The sequence below is a fragment of the Copadichromis virginalis genome, linkage group LG3, assembly GCF_057382275.1.
Source record: "Copadichromis virginalis isolate Kocher_CV1m ecotype Utaka linkage group LG3, C_Virginalis_male_GT1.1, whole genome shotgun sequence".
NCBI classification, from domain to species: domain Eukaryota; kingdom Metazoa; phylum Chordata; class Actinopteri; order Cichliformes; family Cichlidae; genus Copadichromis; species Copadichromis virginalis.
Genome location: NC_140620.1, coordinates 42,120,058 through 42,147,563, shown reverse-complemented (window position 1 = coordinate 42,147,563; position 27,506 = coordinate 42,120,058). Strand labels below are relative to the sequence as shown.

Genomic DNA, 27,506 nt, shown 5'->3' with positions numbered 1-27,506 from the left:
ATGCAGAGGTGAATAAAAAGTTGAGTCAACGATCTCCTGCAGGTACAAGTCAGGTTATACGTTAGTTATACTGCGCATATCACACAAGCATTGTATATTTCTTGAAAACAAAATTCAGGCAGAAAATACAAAGTCTATTAACACTGTCCTGTCCTCTACATTCTCAACGTTCCCAAATGGTCAGGTCAGATAGCTGCACCTCTCTGGGAAAGGTTTCTTCCTCTTAAAAGAGAGTTTTTCCTCCCCACTGTTGCCAAATGCTTGCTCATAGAGGGTCTTCGAATTGTTGGGGTTTCTTTATATTACTGTAGGTTCTTTACCGTGCAACATGAAGCACTTTGAGGCGACTGCTGTTGTGATTTGGTGCTATGTCCACATACAGTAGTATCAGCAGGCCTTGCTAACCCCAGCATAGCCACTGCCAGCTCAGTGTACATAACATGGTTTGAATGCAAAAGGTGAACCTTAAAAGTAAGAGGTTATAGATATATATTAGCAATTTTGTAAAGAAAAAATATATGTATATAATGTGATGTTGTGGATCAAATGCGATACATCCTTGGCAGCGTGACCTACAGCAACAAGCACATCACACTGCATAGCTGCACTGATCTACTGAAAAATGTTATTACATCTTCAGTGCCGGGAGCTGCTCAGATTCATGCAGAGCCTTTACAAAAAAAGAAAAAAAAACACTTTGCACACCTCAGACACGTAACTCATCATGAAAGAGCATGTTATTTTGAAGTGCACTTGAACTAACACGGTAAAAATTGAAAAATCCTCTGCCCCCCTGGCGATGCGGCGATCAATAATAGAGCACGAGTCTTTGACCCGCCGATAACGGCGTACATCTGGAAGGGCTGTTCGACATCCATAACGGCCTAATCGGCTGTTTGACTCCAAATGTTTATGAATATCTGATGAGCGCCGGGGTAAGCTTATGAATAAGTGAGGATGCGAGGGTGCGAGGAGGGGTGGGGGTCCAACTGAGCATCAAAAAAAGACCAAGACTTCATTGAGACGTACCGAGTGGCGTCTCTGAGCGATACGGAGGCCCAAGTATAATGGCAGCAAAATTGAATTATTTTGCGTCCTGAGCAGGTAACTCGCAAGTATGAAATTTCAGTTTTGTTCAGCGGCGTTGGGAGAGGTGCAGCAAAACTTCCTATCGCTTCCTGGCACAGACTTTTTGGATGTCTCTCAGGCTGATCAAGCAGTGTGTGTTTGAGGTCAACAATGTGTTCATATTCCCACGATGAACTCCCTGTTCTGAGTCAGTGTGGGAAGAATCTGTCTTGGATGGAGAGGTTGATTGTTTTTTGTTTTGCTTTTTTTATTTTAAATGTTTTTCTTTTAACGCTCCCCACGGAAAGAAGGAACCCAACAGAAAATAATAAAGTTTGCAACATGACCTTGATGAAGGAGATGAGGAAAAGAAAACACGGTCCCTCAGCACATCTGTGCAGGGTGGAAAGAAAGGAAGGACGGGGAAAAGAAGGCAGGGTGAACACACAATGTGAGTGTGTGTGTGTGTGTGTGGTGGGGGCTACTTGCATGCATGCATTCATGAATGTGAGCAGCTGCGGTGGAGGCCGATTGTTCGTGCGAACATTGATCGACAACGAGTAACCGAGAGCTGGAAAATGCTCCGAATCGAAAAAAGCAGACACTCGCTTTTGTCTGCATTTCACCCTAACACAAAGAGACGGCAATCAAACATGATGGCTCGATAACAAGGGGGGAAAAAATACAACAACTCTCAAATCCTCAGTTTCTAAAGTTGTCAAACAGATACTAATGCTTCCAGGGGCAAGGTTGAGATTTGGGCCTACTATAGGACATAGCCGTTGCATTACGCACATAAATGTCTGCAGTTACATAGTTACATGCCGCTAATGATGCCCTTGTCGGCAACAAGTGCCACAGCAAGCCATCTGCTGACTTTTGTTTTCCTTCTTCCTCGTAATGCCCTCATTTTCTAAAAAAAAAAAAATGGAAAAAAAGGCATGTTTGGGGGGTGGGGTGGTGGGGGTTAACACTGAGTAAATGCGGTGCTGATGCTTTCTGTGCGAGCTCCTGCCACAACACGAGAAGGGATGCTAAAGACCGCAGAGGCTGAAGCAGTTTGCCAATATTTAGCCTAACCTTAGATGATTGCATTTACTTTACACTTAGGTATTTAGCTGATGCCCTCATTCAGAGCGACCTGCCATAAGTGAGCAAGCAGGGACTCGGCGGTGTCCTCAAGGACGCTTTAACTGGAAGCACAGAGATGCTTTTTTTTTTTTCCTCCCTCTCTCTCGCTCTCTCTCTCTGGGACTGAATCACAGGACCTAGACCAATTATAGTCTCTCAGACCACAAGGCCACCCCGCTGCCTACCAGATTATATCAGCTCATAGCCTTGGAGTACAAACTGTGTAAGAACTCCAATTTGTATAACTGTGCTGCAAAAGAAATGTGAGATGTAGAGGCTGATTTTTTAAACAATATCAAGCCGGCGTTCACAAGCGCTCCCTTTTCTTCCAATCACACATGTGCTGTTGCCTTGCCTTTCTCACACACGCACACACACCAGTTCAGCCGATCTCACTAAAGATAGCAGCAACAGCGGAGAGTGTTGTTTCTCTTAGATGGAGACTGATTCATGAATTGACCTTGACTCTGTTCTCCAGCAAATCTCCTCTGAAGCGTCAGTATGCTTTTCACCAAGCTGAGGAATTAGCGAAAACATGCACATTGAGCTAAGAAGTGAAACTGGTGGGCATATTTGGACCAGTATGAGAGCTCCTTGGGTATCAAACGCTCCATCTTTGGTTTAATGCATTTCCCTATTTGTGCCGTATTTATTCTAAAAGTGGTTTTACTCGACAGGCTCCTTAACCGGATCGCTATCGACTCACCCCCCTTCCTGTAACAGAAACCAAAATGAAACGATCCTTTTAATTTAAAGACTTATTTGGTAATTTAATGGGCACTCGTTGTCGGAAAATTGAGATTTTTAATATCCACGAGGTAGCCTTATCAGCTCACATGCTCACATCAAAGTGTTTCAAATCCCCTTCAATCTGTGTCGGGGCCGAAATTTGAAAAAGCTCACTGTGGACACTCCGGTATAACGGCCTGTTTGATGTGCCCATCTGTCTGATTTGACTAACTTTCTGTTGCTTGTCTCGAGTCAGTGCAAACACCATAACTAGACATCGGCCCTTGAGGTAGAACCAGGTGTTTGTCCAGGCTCCACCTTGTGGATGTAATGGTGCTTGTGTTGACCGCACTGATTTAAAATAAGGTAAGGGCATCATCCGCCTAACAGCTCCATTGTAAAAAAGAGAGGATGTGAATCTTTAAGCCATTTGAATATCCTTATCCTAAGCTGCAGTGGGGAAGCCTCTGCACTTAGGCTTAGCACTCTCAAGACAGCTACTCCTTGTTAAGCATCGCCTCAGACTCCTAGACTATGAATGGGACCATTACCCTCATCTCTCACTGCACACCCAGATACACACACACACACACACACACACACACACACATATATTTTGGCTTTGGTAGGAAACTAGTTCAGGCTAGCTGTGAGGAGAAGGTTCTGCAAGAGAAGAAGCTTTTACAAAGGATTTTTTTTTCACTTTGCCACTGCTCCCGTCCACTCTCTCTAGGCTGGAGTCTTTATGCATTACAACACACGGATCATCGGTTCGATCCCTTAATTGAAGCAAAATGAACTCCTTGGTGAGGGCCTCGAGGCCAAACACAAATCACAAATCAGTGCAGCAGCTGCCTGTACAGCTTCTAAACAATTCAGAGTATTAGCCCCCTCCCCGTTACACCTCTTTTACTTTATCTCAAAGAATGCAAGGCGAGCTAGAGAGTGAGATCTTTCTGAACACCTATCCTCCCCTGCAGCTGAGATCTAGCCTGCAAACGGAATTCAGCGGGATTTGTAAAACGGTGCAACAAAGCAACAAACTAGAAGGATAAAGACGGCCCTGAAAGGTGGTTGATCTAAAAGAATTCGTCTGCTACATATTCCCTCTTGTAGCCCCTTTGATCAAATAAGCCTTCTGTTTCTGAAACAGAGACCTCGGTTTTATAATAAATCCCGGACCTCGTTGTTCATACAATGTACACTGAATGAGCTTTAGGCTTCAGCAAAAAATAGTTGCATCACAAGCGCCACACCACATCCATACCCTTGGCACAGAGAAATGTCGAACTGACAACAGAAGCATTTTAGCACAAAAAAAGAAGGAAAGAAAGAAAAAGGGACGCTCGTGTGTTTCTGCACTTTGCTTGTGATGCTTTCTACAGCGTCCCGCTTGGATTTCTCTAGCCAGTTATGTGCATGTGTTGTTCCTGTGTCTTAACGGTTTCTACATCTCCTTTCAGTGTTTGCCCCTACCATTTTCCATGTGCTCTGCCTCACCGACACTGCCATCCGGCGTTGTCCTCTCGTAGCTGTCCTCGGGAAGGGGAAGGGCGCCCAGCCGGGGGCCCGACGAACTCTTGCTGCTCGGTGTCTCCGACTCATCCAGGCCGCTGTCGTAGCAGCTCTGCAGCGATCCCTGCTGGTGAGGATCCTGGGGCTGGCTCACCACCGAGAAGGTCACTCGGCGAAACGGCTACAAGAGAAACCAAACGGCCGAGGGTCACTATTAAAGGGACTTCTTTACTTTTTTTTTTTTTCAACTTTTATTATTGGATGTCAGCTTGGGAGCGGGATCCTTTGGAAATAGAAGGGATTCAAGTCAGGATGGCAGGGACATAGGTTAGGAAAACAAGGGAGGCTAGGATACGTAGACTCAGTGAAGGCCATGGCTAAGGGTATTAGCAGCTACCTTAGCAACCAAACTAGCTCTAATGCCACCCTCAAAAATAAAACTATGATCTCTTCTATCAGAGTAGCCAAGAAAGAACTACTTTGCCTTTCTCTAACCCTGAAAACTTTCAAAAGGACACAGAAGAAGCTGCACAAAGGAGTCTTTCACAAGCACGCTTAGAACTCAAGGGACCAAGGAGACATGGTAGCTAGCTAGATTTGTGTGTTAAATACAGCTAAAATGGAAAGAGGGAGTGGGAGTGGGGGAATGGTGGTGCATCAGCCTCATTCACTTGTTTACTTTCCCACTAAAACGAGGACAAGGTGAACAAGCTTTCAGCTCTCCGGGAGGTCTGATTCGCTGCCAGAGAGCGAAGGCGCAAAAGGCAAAAGACGGGCGCACACAAATAGGCACACCCACTTGACAGCATGCGACTAAGTGCGCACGTACAAAAGGCTTTTCTTGATGAGCTGTGGGTTCACGCTGTCAATATGCGTAGCCCGCTCTAACACATTATTGAACAGTGTCTTGTGTTAAGCAGTAACAGAGCATGTCATTAAAGCCGAGGCCTCTTTCTCACTGTATCAGCCTGATTTTCTTTTTCCACTCTCCGTGTCTCCTAATCCCCTGCCTTAGCGTTGTACAAAGGTAAATGGCAGAGAGGAGAAATGAAAGAAAGAATGAGCGCAGGGCGAAGAACCAAACACCAGGCTTGGTCATTACCAGAATAAATGGCATTACAAATGGCTAATGCCGTTAATTAATTACATGCAAACACTGTCGGAGCTCGCCTCTGGTGCAGCACATCTTCTCTCTTGCACCTCACTGGACCTCATCACCTTCTCGTGTTCTCCATCTCTTCCGATTTTACCCCACGTCCCATGCACACACCTCTACACACAGACACATACTCCTCCTTCTGCTCTCCTTGTTTCCTTGTTTCATCATAAGAATATTACACAGGGACAGAGGCCCATTACTCAAAAATGTTCTCTTCTTAAAGCATTCTCCCTCCATTCGTTCCCCATTCGTGTCACCTGATGAAGTACAATCTATTATCAGCCACGGTTGCCTGCACTTTGAAATTTGCACATCATGCGTAACTCATCTAACACTGTCGCTCAGTCTCAGATGCAGATGTGAAAGCATCGCGTCAAACTCCTTCTGTCAACAGATATTTACACGTGGCAGAGATCCATTAACTCAAAAACAAAGTGTTGAAAGGCCAGCTTAAAGGGACAGCTCACTGCAAAGTCAAACATTTTGATCCCAATTGCCTAGTTTTGAAGAAATCAGCTCTAAAAATGTTTCCCTTCTGTTGAGTAGACGCCAATAGCCTTGCGGTCCACAAAAGACAAAAATAAATAAATAGATAAAAATGCTTTAAAAAAAATATACTCAGCACAAATGTCTATTGTCAGGACCAAATTACCCAAAAAAGAAAAGAAAACACACTTGATTTTGCCGAAAATACCAACTGTATCCCACCCCCCAAAAAAGCATCTAGCTTGGTGATATGAGGACGAGCTTGGCTGTGATGTTGGCCAGCTACTTGGTTCTTTTGACTGGTGCATCTAGACGTTAAGTGACATCCGAATTCCGATGTATCTGGAGCGTGGCATGAAACATGGACATAGCAAAGGCCATCAGAGGACGATAGCAGTGGTTACATAAACGATAAGATAAGATAAACCTTTATTAGTCTCACACGTGGGAAAAGATTACTGGTCTATTGGAAAATGGCTTTCTAAAATGACCTTTGTACACTCTTTCCTGCTCATGGGCTCAGTCACTCATTTTTAGGTGATATTAGAATAAAAATTAAGTATATTTTGTAAGTTATTCAATAGAACTCGTTAGCGACTCAGACTGTGGATTTACAGTCAGACCCACCATCTCTCGACGCATCTATTGTTTGACAAAGCTCATCTTGAGGAATCTGAGGGAGACTTCAAAAGAACAACTAGCAATGTCACGGTAACTACGTCCATTTTTTTATACTGTCTTTCACTTAGAAACAATTTGCTTTGAAACAAACTCGTAGTCCATTTCGGACATTCCAGGCTTCTGTTATCTAGGTACCGTACTCTTGGATGTACTACCAGTTCATGTCTCAGTCAGTGGTATCCTATCTTCTCATGGTAGTCGCTTCAGTCTCGTGCATATAAGTTGAGAAAAGTCTATCTCGGGTCCCATCCGCCAACAGTCACCAAAGGTTATTTGGCTCAAAGTCAGTTAAGTTGCCAAAAGTTTCTGGTCACCACATCACTTAAGATCAAATATAATTACTTACACTTCATTTATCAGATTTTCTTTCCTTTTTTTTCTTAAGTAACCAGGCCATGATTCTATGACAAGAAACACTTATGCTGAGTTTTTGTAAAATCTACTGTTTTGGGCTCCAACACAGTGAGTGCAATTCACTTCTATTATATTCAAGAGATGTCCAGCATGTCTACAGATAATTTCTTGCAAATTGAGACCGAAACAGCGCAGCACTACAGGTCACGGTCAAAAGCTGTAAACCTGATTTTGAGGTGAACAGTCATGTTTTTTTTTAAGTGGACCTCTCCATCATTTAAACTCTTAAACTTAGTTTAAGAAAGTTCTGCCAGGCACACAGTGTGGCGTATTCTCTTTCTGATAATGAAAATTTCCCACAAGCCACTGGGAAAAAAGAGCTTTTTTTTTTTGCTGAACGGGTGTGTGTATGTGGGCAAATTTACATATATTTATATATTTCTGCCTGGTTGTCTTTCTATGGCTGGCTGGCTAACACAGCAATCTTGGCAATAAATCATGTTTCCATGTAATTACAATCAACACTCAACAAATGAATTGGTATAAATATTCATGCAAATTTCACTTGGATAGTCAAACATTTGTTGCATAATTAAAACCGGAGCCCAGAAGGAGAACTGCTCTCTATAAGTGTAATAACACTTGAAGAGATGTTAAGATATTAAACCCTGTTTTCTTTTTGGTTTGTTTGCTTGGTTTTATTCTATTTCTTCAAAACACTTGTTTAGTGAGAGGTGTGTGTTAACAAGTCCATTTGAGCTAAAAAAAAAAAAAAGCACTTTGTCTGGATCAGATTTAGAGCAGTGCCATAGTCCTTGGGAAACACGGTTTTCTAATGATACAAATTAAATGACTGCCGCCTAATGAATAGCAGGCGAGATCGCGGCAAAGAAAAGAAACACTCCAGCCGGTGCACGCCGAGGAAAAATTGAGTTTGTGGGGTGGGGTGGAAAGAAACTGACTGGAAGGGAGAAAAGAAGGAAAAAAAAAGAAAGGAAAATGAACAAATGCATGTTATTCACCTGAATTTCCCCCCTTATTTTCACTGGAGGGAACGCAAGATAGAAAAGAAAAAAAAAACCTAATTTGTTTGCAGACCAGAAATGGAGTTCATGCAGAGATCGCCGGAGGCTTTGGATTAGAATCTGCAGCAACCGCCGCCGTCTGCACAGCAACCTTCGCTCCCTTCATTCTGTGTCTTTTAAATAAATGAATTTTTTTTTTCTTAAAGTGATTCTTTCTCTGTGGTTCCCTTTTTTTTTCTCAACTTCTTTTTGTGTGCCTACATCTAGGTGCGTGCTTCGCTAGTTGCCAGCACAGGAAAATAAATAAATAAATAATTGTCCAGCATGCTGTGTGAAATAACATATGGCTTTCTGGTTGTCACGACCAATTTTTCTCTCTCTCTCTCATTCACAGGGAAGACCGTTTTGGGACTCGACACATGTCCAAACCGCAGGGAAAATTTAACAATTATCTCCTTTGCATACGGACACACACGCGCGCACACACATGCATGCATGCATACACACAGGACTTGGGTTGACAAATGGGATTTTGCTCGAAGATAATGTAATGCATGAGCACGGGCAAGTGAGATTTCACACGGAGAAATAAAAAGTGAGTGAAGCTGCCCTCCTCACTGTCTATCCATGCTGTCATATGGCACAGAGTTGACCTCCTCTCACTAGATATTGGCCATTTTCAGACCTGGAGTGTTTGTTAAGCCTGACTTACTACATGCCCTTTGATGCTGGTCCCTCTACCTCCTACCCTGACCTCCTGCCCTTCTGCTCCACTCAGCTGCCAGTCATTTCAGCAGTGACTGAGCCAGAGACACTGCCACACATGTACACACACATACACACACGTAATGAAAATGGCATTTTAAAGGACAGCCATAGGATTAAAATAAAAAAAAACTTAAGCTGTGATTAAGCCACTTCACTTTATTGACTGTCCAATATATGATGGATATTTTGGGGACATTTGAAGACGATTCAATTCAGTTTTTTTATTTAGCACCACATCATAACAACGGTTGCCTCAAGGCGCTTCATATTCAAGGGTAAAGACTCTACAATAATAAAGAGAAAACCCCAACAATTAAACGACCCCCCTGTGAGCAAGCACTTAGCGACAGTGGGAAGGAAAAAAATCCCTTTTAACAGGAAGAAACTTCCAGCTCAGATAGGGGCAGCCATCTGCTGTGACCCGCTGGGGATGAGGGGAGGATTGTACAAAAAGCCATCGTTTTATATGTGAGAAAGTACGCTGTAAAAACCCCATGCTGCTACCTGTCAGAGAGTAGCCAACCTTTTAATATATGGGTTTCATTACAAGTTAACGCTCCTTTGCTCTATTTTTGCCAGATGCCAGGAAGTCTTATAGGGTCCTGACAGCAGAGGGCCTTTAAGGGGTGTGCCTGCAATCTAAATCCAGCTGTGACAGCAACGGATGATTGAGCAAATCCGTCATCCCTCAAAAAAAATGAACAGTGCAAACAAGCCACAGGTTTACTGGGACCTCTGGCTGAAGTTCGGCCCGGGCTATTTCCTGGATGCTAAAGGGAAAACAGATGGGCAGCCTGCGCTCAAACAAACCTAAAGCCAATAAAAACAGACCCGTGCCACTAGTGTCAATAATGTGTGACCTCTTGGATTTGATTTTCATTTCCTCTTCCCCCCCCAAAAACAAAATGCTGAGCCGCTGTCAGCCGCACTTTGTGTGAGTCTTACTTCTTCTTTTATCTCTCAGAAAACCTTGAACGATAACCCACTGCTTAAAGTGGAGAGCTCTGCCTTTTCATGAAACCTCAGACCAACAACCCTGGTTGAAAATAGCTGATAAGATCAGTCTAGGTTATACAAGGACTTTAACGTCAATACGGTCAAAGGGCTCTTTATTATAAGAAGTCCACTTACCTTCTTTGTTTAACTTGGCAAAACTGACTCATTAATGCCAATGTGACACTGCATGCACTAAATGTGTGTGTTCGGTGTTAAAATTCTTCATATAGGAAGACTTGGCTTTATAATGGAGCCCCTGAATGAAGAAAAGGATGGAAGAACGATGGAAGTGAGTCTAGCTGAAATGCACAGTGTGTATGTGTGTGTGTGTGTGTGTATGTGTGTGTGTAATTTCAGCTGTAAATACCCTTGGCAGATGGCAGTGACCCGCTACCGTGAACCACAGGAAGCAATTGTGGCTGGGTTGGACGTGGGGCGAGGGGAGCAAACATAAACTGCAGGACCAGTGTCTTTTTGCAGTCAACCAAGAGAAAGGATCCAGAGGAGGAAGTTTGAGTAAGGGAGATGGAAGGAAAGATACAGACCCTGCTTAAAAAAAGAAAGGAGAAAAAGAGGCCAGGATAGAGTAAAGAGAAAGGAATGACACACGAGAACATTCGCGATTGCCAAAAGTGCCAATCGGTAATTAAGAACCCATGTTTCATATTTAATGGCAGCCAGACAGTGACCTGTGATACGCCACCTGAGACACAAAGAAAGTGCCAAATAGCCAGGGTACACCAAACAACATACTTACAGAGATCCAAAATTGGCTTAACCCAATTGCGCCTGCTCGCTTTGCAAAGATCAAATGCACGCGGTGTGATTCGAGTACCGCAAATTCCAGAGATCATGAGATGCACTGATGTTGAAGCGTTAAACGAGACAAATGTCCTCAAGGTGAACTGACTGGAAATCAATCGGAATCTGATCAAGAGGGGTTCAGGTTCTATTTGGGTGCAGCTCAGTTGTACTCAGGTACCACGTTACAGAGGAGAATGCTGATGCGTTGCAGCCTCAGCAGTTAAAAGCAAGCGGCGTTAGGCTGAAAGTGGAGGGTCTCTCCGGCCCGTTAGGTCCCCCCTGTGATTGGCCGGTGGGGGGCGGAGGTTTAAAATGATTCGGTTAGGGCTGAGTAAGTTGTGGGAATTTTCACAGAGCAGTTGGCTGCAACTTTTTTTTCTTTTAGGGCAACCACCCGCAGAGTCGAAGGTATCAGGTTCTAGCCTGACTGATAGCTTTGGCCCTGTCAAGCTCCAGCGCTCCTCTTCCCGTTCCTCGTCTTCTTCAGAATTCACTAGTCCATGCACATTCCACCCAGGTCACTCTTTCCCATTAAAAAAGAAAGAAAAAGAGAGACAGGAGGAGGAAGAAAAAAAACTGGGGTACCGTTTCCAAAGAACACCCGAGACTCCAGGAGAAACCAAAGAAAAACAAAGACGAGATAAAAGAGGCTTCTGCGAGTTGAGGGTTTTATTTTTTGCAACGTTATCTTCAGAGTCAACAAAGATGCAAAGAGTGTTGTTGTTTTTCCTCCTCTTCTTCTTTTTCTATTCTGCTGAGTTCAGGAAAAGTTTTTTTTATTTTATTTTAACTTTCTTTTCAAGCTTACAAGGGCATCCAGCTTCCACCTTCTAGCCCTAACTGTGCACACAATCTCTTTTTCATAACTACGTGAGTGAGCTGTGGGGTCCTTTAATAAGCATGGGCGCAAAGCTTGATAATAACATTTTTAAACACCTTTTAAAAAAAGTTTTATTACATGAGGTGCAGATATTACGGGCAACATGGCGCACGGTCTCGTTAAGCGTAGATGATGCCATTAGCACTCTCCCGTCGATCTTTGGAATCGTGAGGGTGGTTTTTACTCTTCTGTTTTACCAGCCGGTCGCTTTTATGGTCTGACAGAACGCCGATCAATTGACTGTCCTCCGGTGCTCATCTACCGCCGTTCTCTTGAGTCTCACTGACCCTTTATTGCCCTCAATTTTGGCATAACGAAGAGTTGTATAAACATATGCGGTCCAGCAAGACAAAAAAAACCATTCAAGGAAATTCAAAAAGACAGCGGGGAACCCGAAACACGAACTCTCCGATGCCTCTTACTGTTGTATGGTTGGGGTTGTGCCATATAAAGTTGTTGCTAGGCACAGGAAACTCTGCGGGGATCAATTCTCAGAGCTTGTGCTTTGGGAACCACTTTGGATCGAGAAAGAAAAGAAAAAAAAATGAGGAAGTGGGCATTGAAGTTGGGAAAAAAAGATGCAAACGTTGGAAAGAGTTTGAAAAGAAGCGTAGGGAATAAAGAAAGGTTAAAGAATTGAAATGAAAAAAAAAAGATATAAAAACTGGTGATCCTTCCATCCCGAGATCCATTTCCTTTCTTCGTCCACTTTAGTCTTTTCTTTCCTCAGTGGGGTTGGAATGCCTTTGGAAGAGTGCCACTGCTAGCGCTTTGCTATTAGCATGCACCCCATGCACAAAGCCAGAGAGACGGGCCCGGAGGAAGCAAAAAAAAGACAGGAAAAAGATCACACGTGGTTACTTTCTTAAAGTCTGGGCTAAACTTTTAATTGCTCTTCAAGTGGCGGATTAGGCCACTGGTGTAACAGAGATACTATTCTGGTGGGATGGGTTTGAACATCTTCAGAAGCTTAGTCCAACCCCTGACCTGTTCTGAATGCCAAAGAGAAAGTCCTTTTTTTTGGTTTATGGGGTGTTGGAGCAAAATGAATTGTTGTTGGTGGGGACAGTAGAGAAGGGGGGGAGGGTTGGGGTAGATTTGACTGGCAGTGGATTAGCTTTGGGCTGACAAATAACATCCTTTGTAGGATTCAGCTGCTTTTTGGATGCTGAACTCCAAGAACACTATGAAGACGAGCCCAGTGTCATGTAGCAGACCGCATGAGGCAAAAAAAAAGGACATTCAAAGGCATAAATGAAAGCTTCGTAATTCACAAAGGGACGCTTGTCAGTGTCGATGTACTTCCATGTATAGGGTGGTAATTTTTTCCCCCCTTTTTTTGCGGGTTTCAACACCAACATCCGCTACCGTCAACTACGAATTATGTTGCATCCTCTCATTAGGAATGGATGGGATCTTCTCCTGTGTCGTCGTGTTATAGCTGCTGCTGCTGACACAAGTGCTGGCAGACATGGGGAACGAGTGTCAACCAAACCCTGACCCTGGTGTTGCTTACATAGAGTCTGCCTGCAAATCCTGAGATCGCATTTCCTGTATTTTTTACCCCCTCCTTTTCTACTTCAGTGCTCGGTTTATGCGATGACAGCTGAATGGCGTGCCATTCACTGAGTGTGTGCGCGTATCGAGTTGAAATCGCTCCCTGCACATTCAGGTGTGTGCGAGTGTCCCTCTCCTCTGTCTGAGTGTCAGCATTCATGTGTATGTGTCATGTCTTTGGCATCTTCATGTCATTTCTCATGTCACCCCCCTCAGCTAAGGTTCTCAGCTCTAGCATTTGGGGGGGTGGGGGTATCTAGGTGTCGCATGTGGGGATCCATCACAGGCACTGGCAGCGCTGCGTCTGACCAACGGCCTACTCCTGTCAGTTTGTGACAAGCCTGGGGCTGGCGCTAACATTAGCTCGTTGTGACACAGGTCTGGGTGTCAGCAGAAAGCATGACATGGCATCAACAAAGCCCGGAGTCGGCGCAAAGCGGCCAAATGCCTGGAGCCGAGCATTCGCCGCTGAGGATATGAGAGGCGGCAGCTCGCTTGTGTCGCTACCTGTCCCGCACATGCACAGATGGAAGATGTAAAAAGCCTTCAAATGCCATATCTAAAGAAAACGAACGCCACCGCAGAGAGAGGGAGAGGGAAGGAAAAATAAAAAAGGAGCGATATGATCAAAAGGGATAGACAGACTTCGGATAGGGAGGGACAAAGAACGAAAAAGACAGAGATAAGGAGGAGAGAAAGAGACACTGTAGAGCCTTTAATAAGGCTGATAAATGATTCTTTATTTACCATCCTGAGTCACTGATGACAGATAACCTGCATTTAGGGGATCAGGGCTGCCATCCAAACAGGCAAAAAGAGAGAGAAGAGAGATAGATTGAGGGAGGTTAGAGAGCATATCCAGCTTATCCACTAATGAGGCGTTCTATTTGAGTATGATCATGGGGGCATGTATCATTCATGTGGGATAAGTAGCGTGCGTCTCCTTGCGTGTCTGCAGCTCTTGTCTGTTGTCTGCGCCCTCTTGTCATCTTTTAGAAACACCCACACGTCCCACACTTCAATGAAACAGTACCACCAGGTGGCGTGTCTTTGCCTCAATCAAATGAATTCCAACTGTATGTCCTGATCACAATGCACACACACACAGACACACACAGACACACAGAGGCTTCCCTTACAGGTCCCATCCACCACCTGTTCCTGACAACAGAAGCATGGGATGATTACGATCCAAACAATTATGAAAACAATTACTACAAATGAGTAATTAAACCCTAATGTCAGGATAAATAAACTGACGGTGTGAAGGGAGAGGTATGAAGGAGGATGGAAAGAGCCCAGGGCGAGTGAGGGAAGGAATGAATAAAGAGAAGCGGGGTAGGAGAGGAGTCGACAGAGGAGCGAGGAGTCACGGTGTTGCACTCCAGCCGGCGTTACGTAAGGATTATTACCAAAAGCATTCAAAAGACGTTTTTAACACAGCTTCAACAACAATCCTTCCATTCCTGCTCATCATCTCCACTCGGACCCCTTTATCTCCCAACTTCCCCCTTCCCTCGCTTCGCTATCTCCGTCTCTGTCACTCTCGGCGGCTCTCTTTCTGACTCGCTATCTTGGTCGAGATCACGCAAGGTCAAACCTCCCCGACGTTTGATGGATGAAAATGGAATTAAGATGAAAGCACACTTTCAGATAATGAAGATATGCAGTAGGAGATTAGGAGGCTGGGGAGGCTGCCGAGGTGCCGACCAAATTAATATTGAAATTTATGTGTGTTTGGCTCCTGCCCAGACAATCCCCAAGTGTTATTTCCAGTGGGGGTGGGGGGATGAAGTGGAAAACATAACAAAAATTTTAATAGCATTTGGGATGGGGGTGAGGAATAAAGGCGGCGCCGCTTTTCCAGCCGACAGAGTTCATTTTGTCTGACGTAGGAATGCAAAATGAAGTAGCCGTAGCAGTGCACTACACAGCTGTTCAGCAGCGAACGATGGACTGTAAAACAGTAAACGTGCACATTTTGTAGGTCTCTGTGTCTCTCTCAAAAGTAAATATCTCAAACTTATGTGTGGTGTTTAAAGGTAAGACAAATGCCCTGACTCGCTCAGGTGTGCCTGTGTGTGTGCCATTTAAAGCACGTTTGCATACTAACACGGGCCAGTTCAGATATTTGCCTGCACTTTGAAAGGCACATGATCTCTTTTACAAAAAGTGGCAAACGCATCTCACAATCCAATCTGCAGAATCTCAGCCGCTCTAAAGAGCTGAATCAGTCTATGTGTGTTTGAGGAAAATAGGCAAAAAGGGATAAGGCTCCCGCGCCTCAGAAGGCATCAAAGACAGACAGTCTATCAAGGCCCCGTATCACTGTCTGATGACGGCGATATGCACACTAATCCGCATGTAAAATAGTCCTTTTCCTCCAAGGCTCTTCTTGGAGTGCACTTAGCAAGCAGCCCCTCTCTGCTCTCCTTTCCTCAATCTTGCCTTCTCTCTGACACTATTCCCAGTGAAAGGAAGAAAAAGAAGATAAAACCAGGGAGATCCACAACATGCTCTTAAGGTCTCATTTTCGTCCAGCCCTATTAGATCTCATTACTCGGTTGTTGACTGGGCAGACTTTTTTTTTTTTTTTTTTTTGGCGGGAGTGGGGAAGCTAATGGGAAATTTGATAATGGCGTCAGGTTGTTTTGGTCTCCACTGTCACAGCTTTCCAGCACTCTGCTTGTGGCACTTTGTTAAGGGAACACAGGAGTGTCGAAAAACACAATTAACAGCCCGGCTTGTTTGTTCCCTCTAGTATTTCTCCTTAAATAAGTCAAAAGTAACGCAGGAAAGAAAAAAAATGAAAACACTGGAGGAGGAGTGCAAAAGACATTCATTCAGAACTGACTGACTTTGGCCTTGTTTTTGCCCTCTGTAGCCTGCAAGCTGTTCCCATTCACTGAATAAGAAGTGGTCAGGTTACATAGGACACCACCAACAAAGAAGCTCTCTGTTAAGGCATCAGGCAGAATGTAGAGAATATATATATATATATATATATATATATACATATATATATATATATATATATATATATATATATATATATATATATATATATATATATATATATAGCCAACCCAAAGGGTACCGAGAAGTCAAGCAGCCATTATTACTCGACACCTGCGTCTGCTCCCGCAGGAGTTCGGTGCCAGCGTAGCATTGCCCCCTTGTGCCTTCGGTCCCCGCCCACTTGTGTGCATGTCTACATGTGTGTTTCACCTGTTTCACCTATCACCTCACGGGCAGCTGGTATCCTAGGAATAAAAGACTCTTCAGCGAGATAGCCAGCAGCAGCGGAGGATGAAGGAATATTGTGGGTGGGAGAGTGTCAGCGGTGCAGATGGAAGGGATCCTGTGTTGAAGTGAAAGCCCTCCTCTCATAATGGTGCAGGTGAAAGCACCTAACTGGAATGCAGAAGCAGGAGCCCCCCCACCTCCACCCTCAAAATTTTTTTAATCAAGACATGGAAAGAAATTAGAAGGCCGGGGGTTTCGAGGGGGAGCAGAAAAACAATGGCTGCCATTGAGGTATCCTGGACTAATAGTGAGGGGATGATGATGAGACTCGCTCGCACATGCATACACACAATATGCAGTGACGGCACCTGTTTTTGCTCGCTAGCTCCACAAAGGAGCTGGTGTTAGAGGTGGCTGGAGCCGTCCAAATATCGATAGCATCGATACCAACGCTGGTATTGGTATTGGACTGATGCAATACAGGCCCTGTATTTACACTACTAGCTGATGTAGGTGGCAGTGATCGTGTGCGGCAGTCTGGGCATCGATTTAAAGCGAGACCAGCGTGACCGCTATCAGTGACGAGCGCCATGCGTCACGTGCAGTGGCAACATCATGGGTCTGTGATGCCAGATCAATACCCATATGTGTGTTTGTGATTGCCATAAATAGGCCTTCCAGCGTCCTTGTGGATTCTCTGTGTCCCTCCTCCTCCATCCTTCCCACCTCTATTTCAATATCTTCCTCCCTCTGCCACCTAGTCACAACAGGGCTGCTTGGGAAAAAGAAAAAAAAAATAAAGCCACAACCCAACATCAAGACTCAAGGCTCCCAAATCGAGGCTGTCACATAAAAAGACAAAACATCCATGTAATTTGAGCTTGTATTACATTTCCATTTTCTCTTTCTTTGATCTAAGAACAATGCCCAGGGTTTTCCTCAGACTGGGCTGTTTCCAAACCCCATCCACTCTGCTGCACCTAGTTATTGCAGAACAGGTTTTCTCCCTATTCAGCGCCTCACAAAAGCAAGAGCCAACCGCTGTAGCACAGCAAAGCCCAGCACCCTACCGCACTAATGACGGCCCTCATCAGGCTGGCTAATTTAACCCCCCTGCGTAAATTGAGAGGTAGAGGTCATGGAGGGAGTTGGATAGAGAACACAACAATAATCTCTCTCTCTTCCTCTCTCTACAAATCTCGTAAAAGATCTGGGAAAAAAAAAAGACACAGAGGCAGCTGCCTGGCCCACATTTCTACACTAACAAGAAAATTGGGTGTGTTTTATTTATCTGCAGTGCAGACTATATTATTATGAATTTGGGGCATTGGAAGGCTAGTTATTTAGAAGGCTACAGTCTCTGTTATCCCCCATGTACTTAGTTTGCCCCCCCACTACCCTTCCTCCACCCATCACTGTGCCTCTGGTCTTTCTCTTCTTCTACTTCTTTTTCTACCTCTACTCCAGAAAGAAAAGCAGGTCAGGCAGAAATGACAACTCAATACATTACAGAATAATACACCACAAAGACGCGTGAGTGGTGGCCCTGCTAGTGGTTAGCATGCAATGCAACTTTACCACCATGAGGCAAATCTGTCTTTGAATGTTATTTCAAGTCCTGGAAAATTGCACATGCTGCCTTTGTATATATAAATATATATTTTTTAATATTGACATGTATTCCCAAGGGAGTGCTTTTGAAGAGGGTTGGGTTTGAGGTGAGTGTCCTTTTCTTTTGGTACTTGACGGTGTAGAAATGGTGCCGCAATGGCTAAAGACAGCAAAGACGGAAAAGAAACATGTGTTCTGCATAAAAACAAGACAATGCTCTTGGTGTTTTTGCAGGAGTCAAGCAGCTTTTTTTTTTTATTTAAACCAACATTTGCTAGGTATCAGCCCATCCAGATGTGATCATCGCCATTAGTGAGTTTGTTTTTTCAGCACCAACAACTTTTCATTTCTCATCCATCTGTCAAGAATATTTCCCGCCATCTCATCCATCACGCTCACTTCCACTCCCTAATTCTCGTGTCTCGCGCTTGGCTTATCTCAGCACTTTGGGGCTGATGCGTAATACTAACAAGGTGGAGAAAGACGAATGGGGTTGTTGGGTTGTAAATCCAGTGATAAGGTGAGCGGTATGTTTCACATTACGCTTTGTCTGCCATGTAAAGACCTTGGAGGAACTTTCGGGTGTCTCAATGCTCACGAGGAAGCACACACACACACATATGAATAAAGGTCCCTGTCATCCTTCTCCCTCTCCACTAATGAGCTCCATTTCATTCCCACATTCCTTTACATGACCCTATCAACCTTAATCGTGTTGAGATGCCACCGTCTCCCTGATATTCTTCACCGTCGCCCCCCCTTTCTCTCCATGCAGCGCTTCCCGGCACAGCTGATCTCCGCCGAGTCCTACAATCTAGTTAATATTTCATCAAGTGGTGGAATCTCACATCTGTAGGTCACGTTCCGGGCCCCGGCAATTAGAAACTCAAACAGCGACCTGGCGTGCTTTTTTAATTCTCTGTCTTCTTTTTCTCCTCACCCTTCTCTGCACCCTTTTTTTTTCAAACAGAATTGACAAGTCGAAATTCATTTCAGCCCTCGCTGCAGTTGGAGAGGACTAAAAGAAGGATGGGAAGAGGATGACATGCAGAGACGGAGCGTGTGAGGTGGATATAGCAAAGAGACCACCAGAATCCACATAAATAAACGAAAATTTCGGTTTTTAAAGTGCCGCGTAGCTAAATGAGAGGCGACCGCGGCCATTTGCTTCGAGAATAGATTCTCTTTGGTGTGGGACAAAATTCCTCATTTAGGAAAGTAAGAATGTGATACCACCATGGCTGCTGGAGGCGCAGTGGACTGTAAAATGACGGTTAATTACGCCACTTAGTCCAGCTGAATATTTGTACAATAGTTGTGCGAGGCTGTGTGTTTTGACAATAAATTTGCAAGCTCTTGCTATTAGTGTGTGTGTCACTGGCATGCACTCTCACCAAAAGACATCTGTTTAGGAGCATTAACTGTGTGCTGTGTAGGTCTTTGGTGCATGCTGGGTTCTGTGGGTTTACCCTAGATACAACATCTGAACTGGATTAACAATGCCTCATTCATTCAAGACCTTTGATTAACCCCGCCCATACCTCACAGTGCTGGGAGGCTTAACAAACAGAATGTCAGAACAAGATAGTGTGGGGAAGGGGGAAGAGGGGGGGGGGGGGGGGGTGTTAACGTACAGGAGGTCCTCACCATTCTTCACTGCTCTGCAATTTGAATGCAGGGACCAATATGCGATGCGAGTCACATGCTGTTGTTTTCACTCGGATGCGAGCACGGTGGCTCTGGATAGGATTTAAAAAGATTCCCGAGCCTTTATCTGCTTAAGATACCAAGTGGAGTTTGCATAAACACAGAGAGGAGCTCAGTGTGCTTTTCTAGAGCACTAAACAATGCTCGGTGGCTCTGATGGACACTGATGTGGGTCAGGACTACTGCTGATTTTTTCACTGCTAATAATTAGCAGTGATCACGGAGAGCCAAACCTGCTTTCTGTGCAGTGCACTACACACACACGTGACCTTGTGACCGTCTAAGCCTGGTAGCCTCCTTGGAGCTAATACATATCGATCGGATTGTTAGGGAAGGGAATATGTGGAGGGAGCGAAAAGAAGATATGGACGGACTTTATGTTAAAATTTGACCAGATAAAATCACTCTGGCAACCACAGGTCCCTGCTGGGCTAATTTAAGCAGGCAAACAAGAGAGGCAAGGCCCAGCAATCTGGCAAACTAAAAAAAAAACAATGCTCCCGCTGCCACCAGCCAACCAAGGCCATCCCAGAGAGATGGCTGAAATCCACCGAAAAGTTTTTCAGCATTATAGTGTTCGGCAAAAGCCCCAGCGACGCGAGCCAATAAGAGAGCAGAGATGCACACCTTCTCGCGGAAGCGTAGCCAACAAAAGACGAAGCTTTGACGCGTATGATCCGAAGCCGCACGAGACGACAGGAGACACGCCCATCCCACTTGCAGCCCAGATCTGTCCATCAAGCCATGCGCTTATCCAACCTGCAAAACGGCCCCAATCAACACAGAAGCCGAGGGTTGTCAGTCACACATTAGCAGCCAAGTCACCACAAGGCAGAGGAGGAGATGAGGCTGAATGCTTATTAGTGGCTGTGAAATCTTAGCCCCAAAGCTCCTTCTGCATTCACAGACTTCAGTCAGAAAGCACTATTGGTTTTCTGTAAGAGGATTTTTTTCTCTTTTCTTTCTTTCTTTTTTTGGATTTCTGCACAAATTCATACAGGAGTAAAAATGTAGGGTGAAGGACAAAAGCACTATTATGTCCAAAACCTGTTGCTGTAGATGCAAAGGAGGCCTGTCTTTGTTCCACCCAGGTTTACTTTGGTCGCTGGCTGGAAAAAAACAAAAAAAAACAACATTTGCTTTACATTAAAATTCACAATTAAGGTCAGTGAATAGAGATTGCTCACTCGTACAAGACGCTTATAGGTAGTGCTGTTTCCCTCTCTAATGCCCTTCCCCCATTCTCACTCCCCAGCTGTGCTCTTTTATATGTACATCTCAATTTGATCCTCATTATCCTAAAAAGGTGTTTGGACAGTTTAGAAAGAGAAAAAAAGCCCACGTCTCACTATATGAGCGAAGATCTTTAGAAGAGAAGCCCACATGCACAAATCTTTATACATTAATAAAAGTGTGCATTCGCACACACCAGTACAGTAACACACACACTCCCACACACACTCCCACACAAGTGCCGAAACAACGCAAGCTCACATCTGCGCACTCGCAAAGGGACGGACGTGGCGTTTAAGTGGATGTGACATTAAAACAGGCAGCCTCGTTTGGACAAACGCACACACACACTATCTCTCTCTGTCCGCATCAATGTTGAAAAAGCGACGTCTTAACATATTTGTCAAACAGATGCGGCTACTTAGCTCGCCTGAGGACGATGCAATATGCAAAGCTTTATGTGATTATGTTTTCAATGGCGATAACGCAGCAGCTGTCAGTCAGAGCTTGACCGAATTTCAAAACACACTCCCACTCGTGGGCCTAATTAATAGTTGTCATGAGTCACCGTTAGGAGAAATCACTGCTGTAAGAAAGAAAGAGGGACAGACAGAGAGAAGAGAAAATGATAGAAAAAAGAAAAAAGACAGCAGCATTAACTCATACACAGCACCAAACTGTGGTAATACGTCGAATCTTAGACACACACGCACGCATTCACACATTCGCAGAAGTCAGGTTTTTGCAGTAAACTGGTTGGCATAATTAAGACGGCAGGCAAACAAAACGCATCTCTTTAGATTTGTGTCACAGTCGAAGCATATGTGCTTCGGATTGGAGAGACATGCACCCTTTGCTTAGCATGTTTTACCACTTCGTCTGTCCCCCCATTGGCGCGTACCGACCCCGAGGATTGACCATCAATCGCGCACCGGTCCCCGTTCAATCTGCTCATTGTTTGATCTCAGCGAGGCAGAGCCAAGGAATAAACAAGTCTATCACAGAAGGATTTTGCATACAAGAGAAAGGCAAAGAGATACAAAGCAAACAAATAAATGTGCCAGCCCGTATGAGGAATTTCTGGGGCTGCGTAATTAGGCAACATTCATAATACATGACCGGAGGGAGAAAGGGGGAGGAGAGAGACCGAGAGAAAGAGAGATGAAGAGAGAGGAAAGGTGCAGGAGAGCGCTTGAGTGCGGTGGCAACGCTTGATCCGCTGTCGTCGATGAGATGGATGCAGGTGTGCTCGCGCTCACGTCCGGTTGCTTCCATCATGTGGCCGTTCGTGCGTCTCTCCCGCACCCCGCCGTGCGCGCCAGTTTGTTGTTGTTGTTTATTTTCCCCAGGAACAGTGATGGAGGCAGAAGGCCCGTGGCAGGTAGAAAATGGCCCGGGCCTTTTCATTTGACACCGCTGCGCCTTCAAACAAACTACCTGGGGCCCCTGCGCACACCCATAATCCATTCAAGGTAGCAAGCAATTTTCATTATTGACTGGTGAGAAACAGGCAGGAGAGAAAGAGAGACAGAGAGGGAGGGGGGAGAGAGAGTAAGCGAGATGAGATGGAAAACTAAAAGAGAATAGCATGGCTGAAAGGGGTGAGATTGAAAGTAGTAAAAAAAAAGAAGGGGAGAAGTGGAAGAGATAGCAAGGTATTGGCAAGGGGGGGGGGGGGGAGGTTCACTAAAAGAGAGAAAATAGATTACAAATAAAGAAGGGTCTCAAGAAAGGGGAAAATGGGAGGAGGAGATCCGAGAAGATAGATGTGATTGAGAGTGATGCGTACGAAGGGGGCAGGAGGAGATGGAGGAGAGTGGAGACGAAGTGGATGCAATTGCAGGAAGTGCTAATGTATGGGGTCGAAATATAGGAAGGTGATGCTTTAACCAGTGCCAGAGATGCTTTGCACCTTGTATCTGAGGACAGGTGAAAGTGATACAAGGTGCAAACTTAAGAGCAGAGGTATTCGGTAGAGGTGGGCCAATCGACCCAAATATAGATAGCATGGACCCCAAAGCTGGTATCGGTATCGGATCGATACTAGTATGATAGGATCGATACGTGTGGATCAAAGTAAATTGTTTTTAAAAAAGCTAGAGCTCAAACATCTGCTGTGAAAAATGTATGAACCTTTTGTGTGTGTGTGTGTTTGTTTTTTTAATGGCATTTCTATTTTATTTAGAGCCAACTGCTTATTTAGAGACAAAGTGCTTTCGAGACAGGCACAAAGTACACGAACAGCTGAAAGGTGTGTGTTTTTGTGTTAGTTAATTATTATAGTAAAAATCACAATGATTTAGTGTTCAGAATTTGCAAACTAATGTTGATTCCTCTCATAAATCACAACCCGCTACTTTGCCCCACATTAGCTGCCTCTACATGATAAAAATGTCGGTATCTGTATTAGCATTGGCTAAAGATAGCAACTATGAAAGGTGAAAGGGGTGGGACCAAGGTTTGACGGTATGCTAATCCAGACCTTGTAAAGACTACCAGGGCTGTCAACAACAGACACATGGTGGTGACCATGAGCTGACGGATGGAGGGAGTAAATTGTGCACATGCGGAAGAGGAACACACACACAGATGCGCACACACACTCTTCTGTCCTCATCATGCCTTTTCTTGAAAGAAAAAAACAATCCAGACACAGATTTAAAGTCAGGTGAATTTCTGCCACTGCCTGTCATTTTTATCTAGTTTTACAGTATCACGCTCTAGAGATCTGCCAAGAAAATTGACGGGGCTTTTTTTTTTTTTTTTTGGGACAAACTCATTGAAATGCAGCTCAGCAAACCTCTGAAGAAGAAGCTGCGAGCGAGAGAGAGAGGCAGCAGACTGATAGATGGAGGAAGGGAGGGTGTTTTGGGGGTGTTGAGAGTTGTTAACACTTGAAAGAAATCCCCCCTCCTCCTGTTTGTTACATGAAATCACACAGATTTGTACTGTTTAACCCCTTCCGCCTCCTTCCTCCCCAAGTATACTTGCAACTTTTTAAAGCCCACTTCTTCTCCAGACAACATTTAGGAGAAAAAGAAATGGAGACAAAAGAATGTATTTTTATGATCGGAGCTTGAGCTTCGCATTATTCGCTGCAGGCCTTGTGGGCTAAAAGAGGAAAAAAAAAATGCTGCCAACAGAGAACATACTTTTCTTTTATATATAGGGAGAAGTTGTAACAAAAGGGAAAAAAAGGGGGGTGGAGGAAGAAAATGAGAGAAATGATTGATATTCCATGACTGTCCTGTTTCAGTCAAGTGACAGAATTTTCTCTCGCTTGCGTCTTTCTCTGTCTCTCTAACAATCCGATCCAGCAGCCAGGAAATGAGCCCAGCTTGTTTTGTTGAAATTTTCTTCCACCCCCCTATTCTAAATAAAAATGACACTTGATTTGTCGCCCTGTCTGAAGTTTTAGTGTTTTATTTATTTTTTAATTTTCTTGGTACAGCAAAAAGGTGCATCGTGTGAGAGTTTGGATGCCTCCTGCCTGAGGGATCACAGCAAGGGTACGGGAGCCCCGTCCCTCGCCGAGAAGGTTAACATCGCTGCATGTAGTGTGCACGAGCATCCGGCTGTGCAGTACCGTAGCATCCGTCAGACCTCGACGAATAGTTGGTAATAACTGCCCGATCGCTGCCAGATTCCCACCCCTTGTTTCGCATTCATAGCAGCCACTTCCTGCTTCCAAACCCCTTATGCAGACACCCCACTTCTCTTTTGCCTTATCTTTTCCCTCCTCTCCTTTCAGGCCTCCATCCTTCGCTCTTTGCCTCTCTACCTTACACATGCATCTGCACACATTACACTTTACACATTACACTTACAGGGAATGTGCCTAAGACTGTGAGTGTCTCTCTCTCTCTCCCTCTCCCCCTCTCACTCTTTCTTTCTCTTTATGACCAGGGCTGGGGTCTGAAGTTGCCTCTGTCAGCACAATAAGGTCCTATAATGGATGGTAATCATTCAGCAAGCGTGGCGGCTACAGCTAGCCTGAATCAAAAAAAAGAAAAGAAATAAAGCAAGTGAACGAAAGGGAGAGAGAAGGAGAGGAGGGGAGAAAGAGAGAGAGAGCCTGGCTCCTCCACTGCTAATCTCAGCTAATGGCTTCTGCAGAGCCAGGAGAGAGCCATACGCAATAATAATGCAGCAGGGGGGAGAAACTGAGGGACTGGGCGTTTGGGGTGGTCAACTGAGCGTTCAGAAAGTGTGAGAGAGGGGCCAGGGGTGTAAAGAGAGAGTGAGAGAGGGAGATAGAAAGAGAGAAAGGTGGAGGCGGGAAGGGGGGATAAAGGACGAGGGAAAAGGAAAGCAAAGTCAGCTTAAGAGAAGGGTTTAATAGCATCATTATTATGGGGAGGCACCCACTATGGGATTTAGAGCCCAACACACACACACTTTCACTCATATGCACAAGTCACTTTAAAGACTTTCTCTCCCTCTTGACACTCGTTATTAAAAGAATAGTTTGACATTTCTGGGAATAGCCTACTCTTATTCCCTTTACTGGAGGTTGGATGAAAGGACCTATACCGCTCCTCCCACCCTCCGCCCAGTAGCTAAGCTATTGCTGGTTAGCCTAGCATATCTTCGGCTGCATACCCTATTTGATGGTTCAAAGATGCTGTATTAACACTTTAGAGTTTTATAAAGCTCAAGCAAGGTACATGGATTTTGTTATCTTCAGGCAAAGCTAGGCTACCTGTTTTCCCATTTCAAGTCTTTAAGGTAAGCTAAGCTAGCCATCTACTGTCTGTTGCTTAACATATGAAGCTATAAATGAATGCCTGCTTGTTCACACAATAAAGCCTACTGACTGATAGGTAACATTCTCTTAATTTTGTAGTATAGCTAGAGTTTTCAAATGTGTTACTGGACAGGTGGACAAAAAATGATGCTTTACACAAAGACAGCTTAGGAGAGGGAAGGAGCAACCGCCATTTTTACTTAGATCATAGACGTCATGGACATAGCTTCACATTAGAAAAAAAAGAAAGAAGCTAACCTGCAGTCTATCTGAAAGCTACCAGATGGCGATAGGATTTTTGGTCCTATAGAAGTCTATGACAAAATTGATTTCTGTCTTTCTTGCGGCGTTTATGTGCTCTGTCACTCATAGAGTATCATACTGAATAAGAATTTACATTTATTTTGTATGTCTTGGTCATGCTATATTTTGAATTGTAGAATTGTCTGTGGTATGTGTATTTTTAACCACTCAAAGATAACGTCTGCTAATATTTCATAAACTTAAAGTCAAAATTTTGTTGCAAGCACAAATGGGAAGTCAAAGACAAAGAAAAATTCATTTGAAAAATGACCAAAAAAATATATATATTTTAATATAGGACAGTAATCAATCATCAGTTATGATAGAGCACATTGGCTAATGTTGCAATGAGCACCATGCTCTGAGGGATTCAGCGTTTGTCTAAAGGGATTAGCTGAAGGGATAAGCAGAATGTTTCCCCTATCTCTTTAGCCTAACTGAGCAGAGAGACAGCAAAATAGTACTTGTTTGTGCCTGGCTCATTTTCAATTTCCAAATATATATTTATCCTTTCATCCGGTTTTCATCATCCGCAAGGTTATGCAAGCAGAGGGACAGGACTACGTGGTCTTAATATATGAAAGGCCTGTACCAAATTACTATCGTCCAGTGCTCAGCACAAGCACAAGGACTGGCTGGGTATTGGAGGAGAGACCAGCGGGCGGATTTCTGTTATTACAACGCCAACAGACACAGATGGCCGTGGCCAGAGCAGGGGATCAAATCCGTTGGACAGCACCCAATGGGTGAGCTATGATCCTACCCGTGGTCACATACTAATGTGACTGTGGGAAATAAGCTTGAGAGAAATAGCAAAGTGTGCAGAGTTCAATTTTGATGGCGACAAATGATGAAAAATCTTAGTACACGAGAATTAAATTACATTTCTTTTGAGAAATAGCTGTCTTTGCTGTCAGTGTCATCTAAAATCGGAGCGGAGCTGCGGGTTTCACTTAGTGGTAATGGGAACATTTATCCATATCAACCTGGTCAGGCATCTTAAATAATTCTCTCAGAGGAATTCACAATAGATGATGTGGTGAGGATTTTATACAATTAGCTTTTCTAGACTGGCCTTGGTTTGAAAAGAAAAAAAAACTGCCTCCAAATCTTCCAGCAAAAATAGGTCAGATTTCAGCATCCAGCACAGGGACAAAGTAGACATCATCTATAGTGTGTGAATAAAAAGCCAAACAGAGAACAAAGAAAAATGAGTGGAAGAAAGGGAAAATGATACTTTTGTGTGAGCGTGCACGCTTGGGGGAGGGGGGGACTGTAAAAAGCGATACAGTGAGGAGATGAGAGTTGGTGAAATGAATAAGATAAAGGAGATTGTAAGTAGATGAAACGAAAGAAGTGGGGGCATGGAAGAAGATGAGCAAAAAGGAGCTTAAGTTCAGAGACTGATGTCTAAATTATTACTGTGTGTCAAAGAGAAAATGGTCACATGCTGAAGATTCGCACAGTGTTGTCGGGCTGTCCACCACTTTGGTCCATAGCGTAAAT

The 27,506-nt window shown here is 44.3% G+C and overlaps 1 protein-coding gene across 6 annotated transcripts in view; it reads right to left on the bottom strand.

Annotated features, from left to right (window-relative positions):
- The window catches only part of pcdh7b (protocadherin 7b), a 125,772-nt gene that overhangs the window by 67,024 nt on the left and 31,242 nt on the right, over window positions 1–27,506 (bottom strand). For 2 of the 6 annotated variants that reach the window (XM_085451171.1, XM_085451175.1), the window contains exon 3: window positions 4,405–4,624. The exons of 2 other annotated variants lie outside the window; for them this stretch is intronic. In XM_085451171.1, the coding sequence (XP_085307297.1) occupies window positions 4,405–4,624 (220 nt within the window). The remainder of the gene's footprint in view (window positions 1–4,404; window positions 4,625–27,506) is intronic. 2 more of the 6 variants (XM_085451172.1, XM_085451176.1) reach the window with 1 other exon arrangement.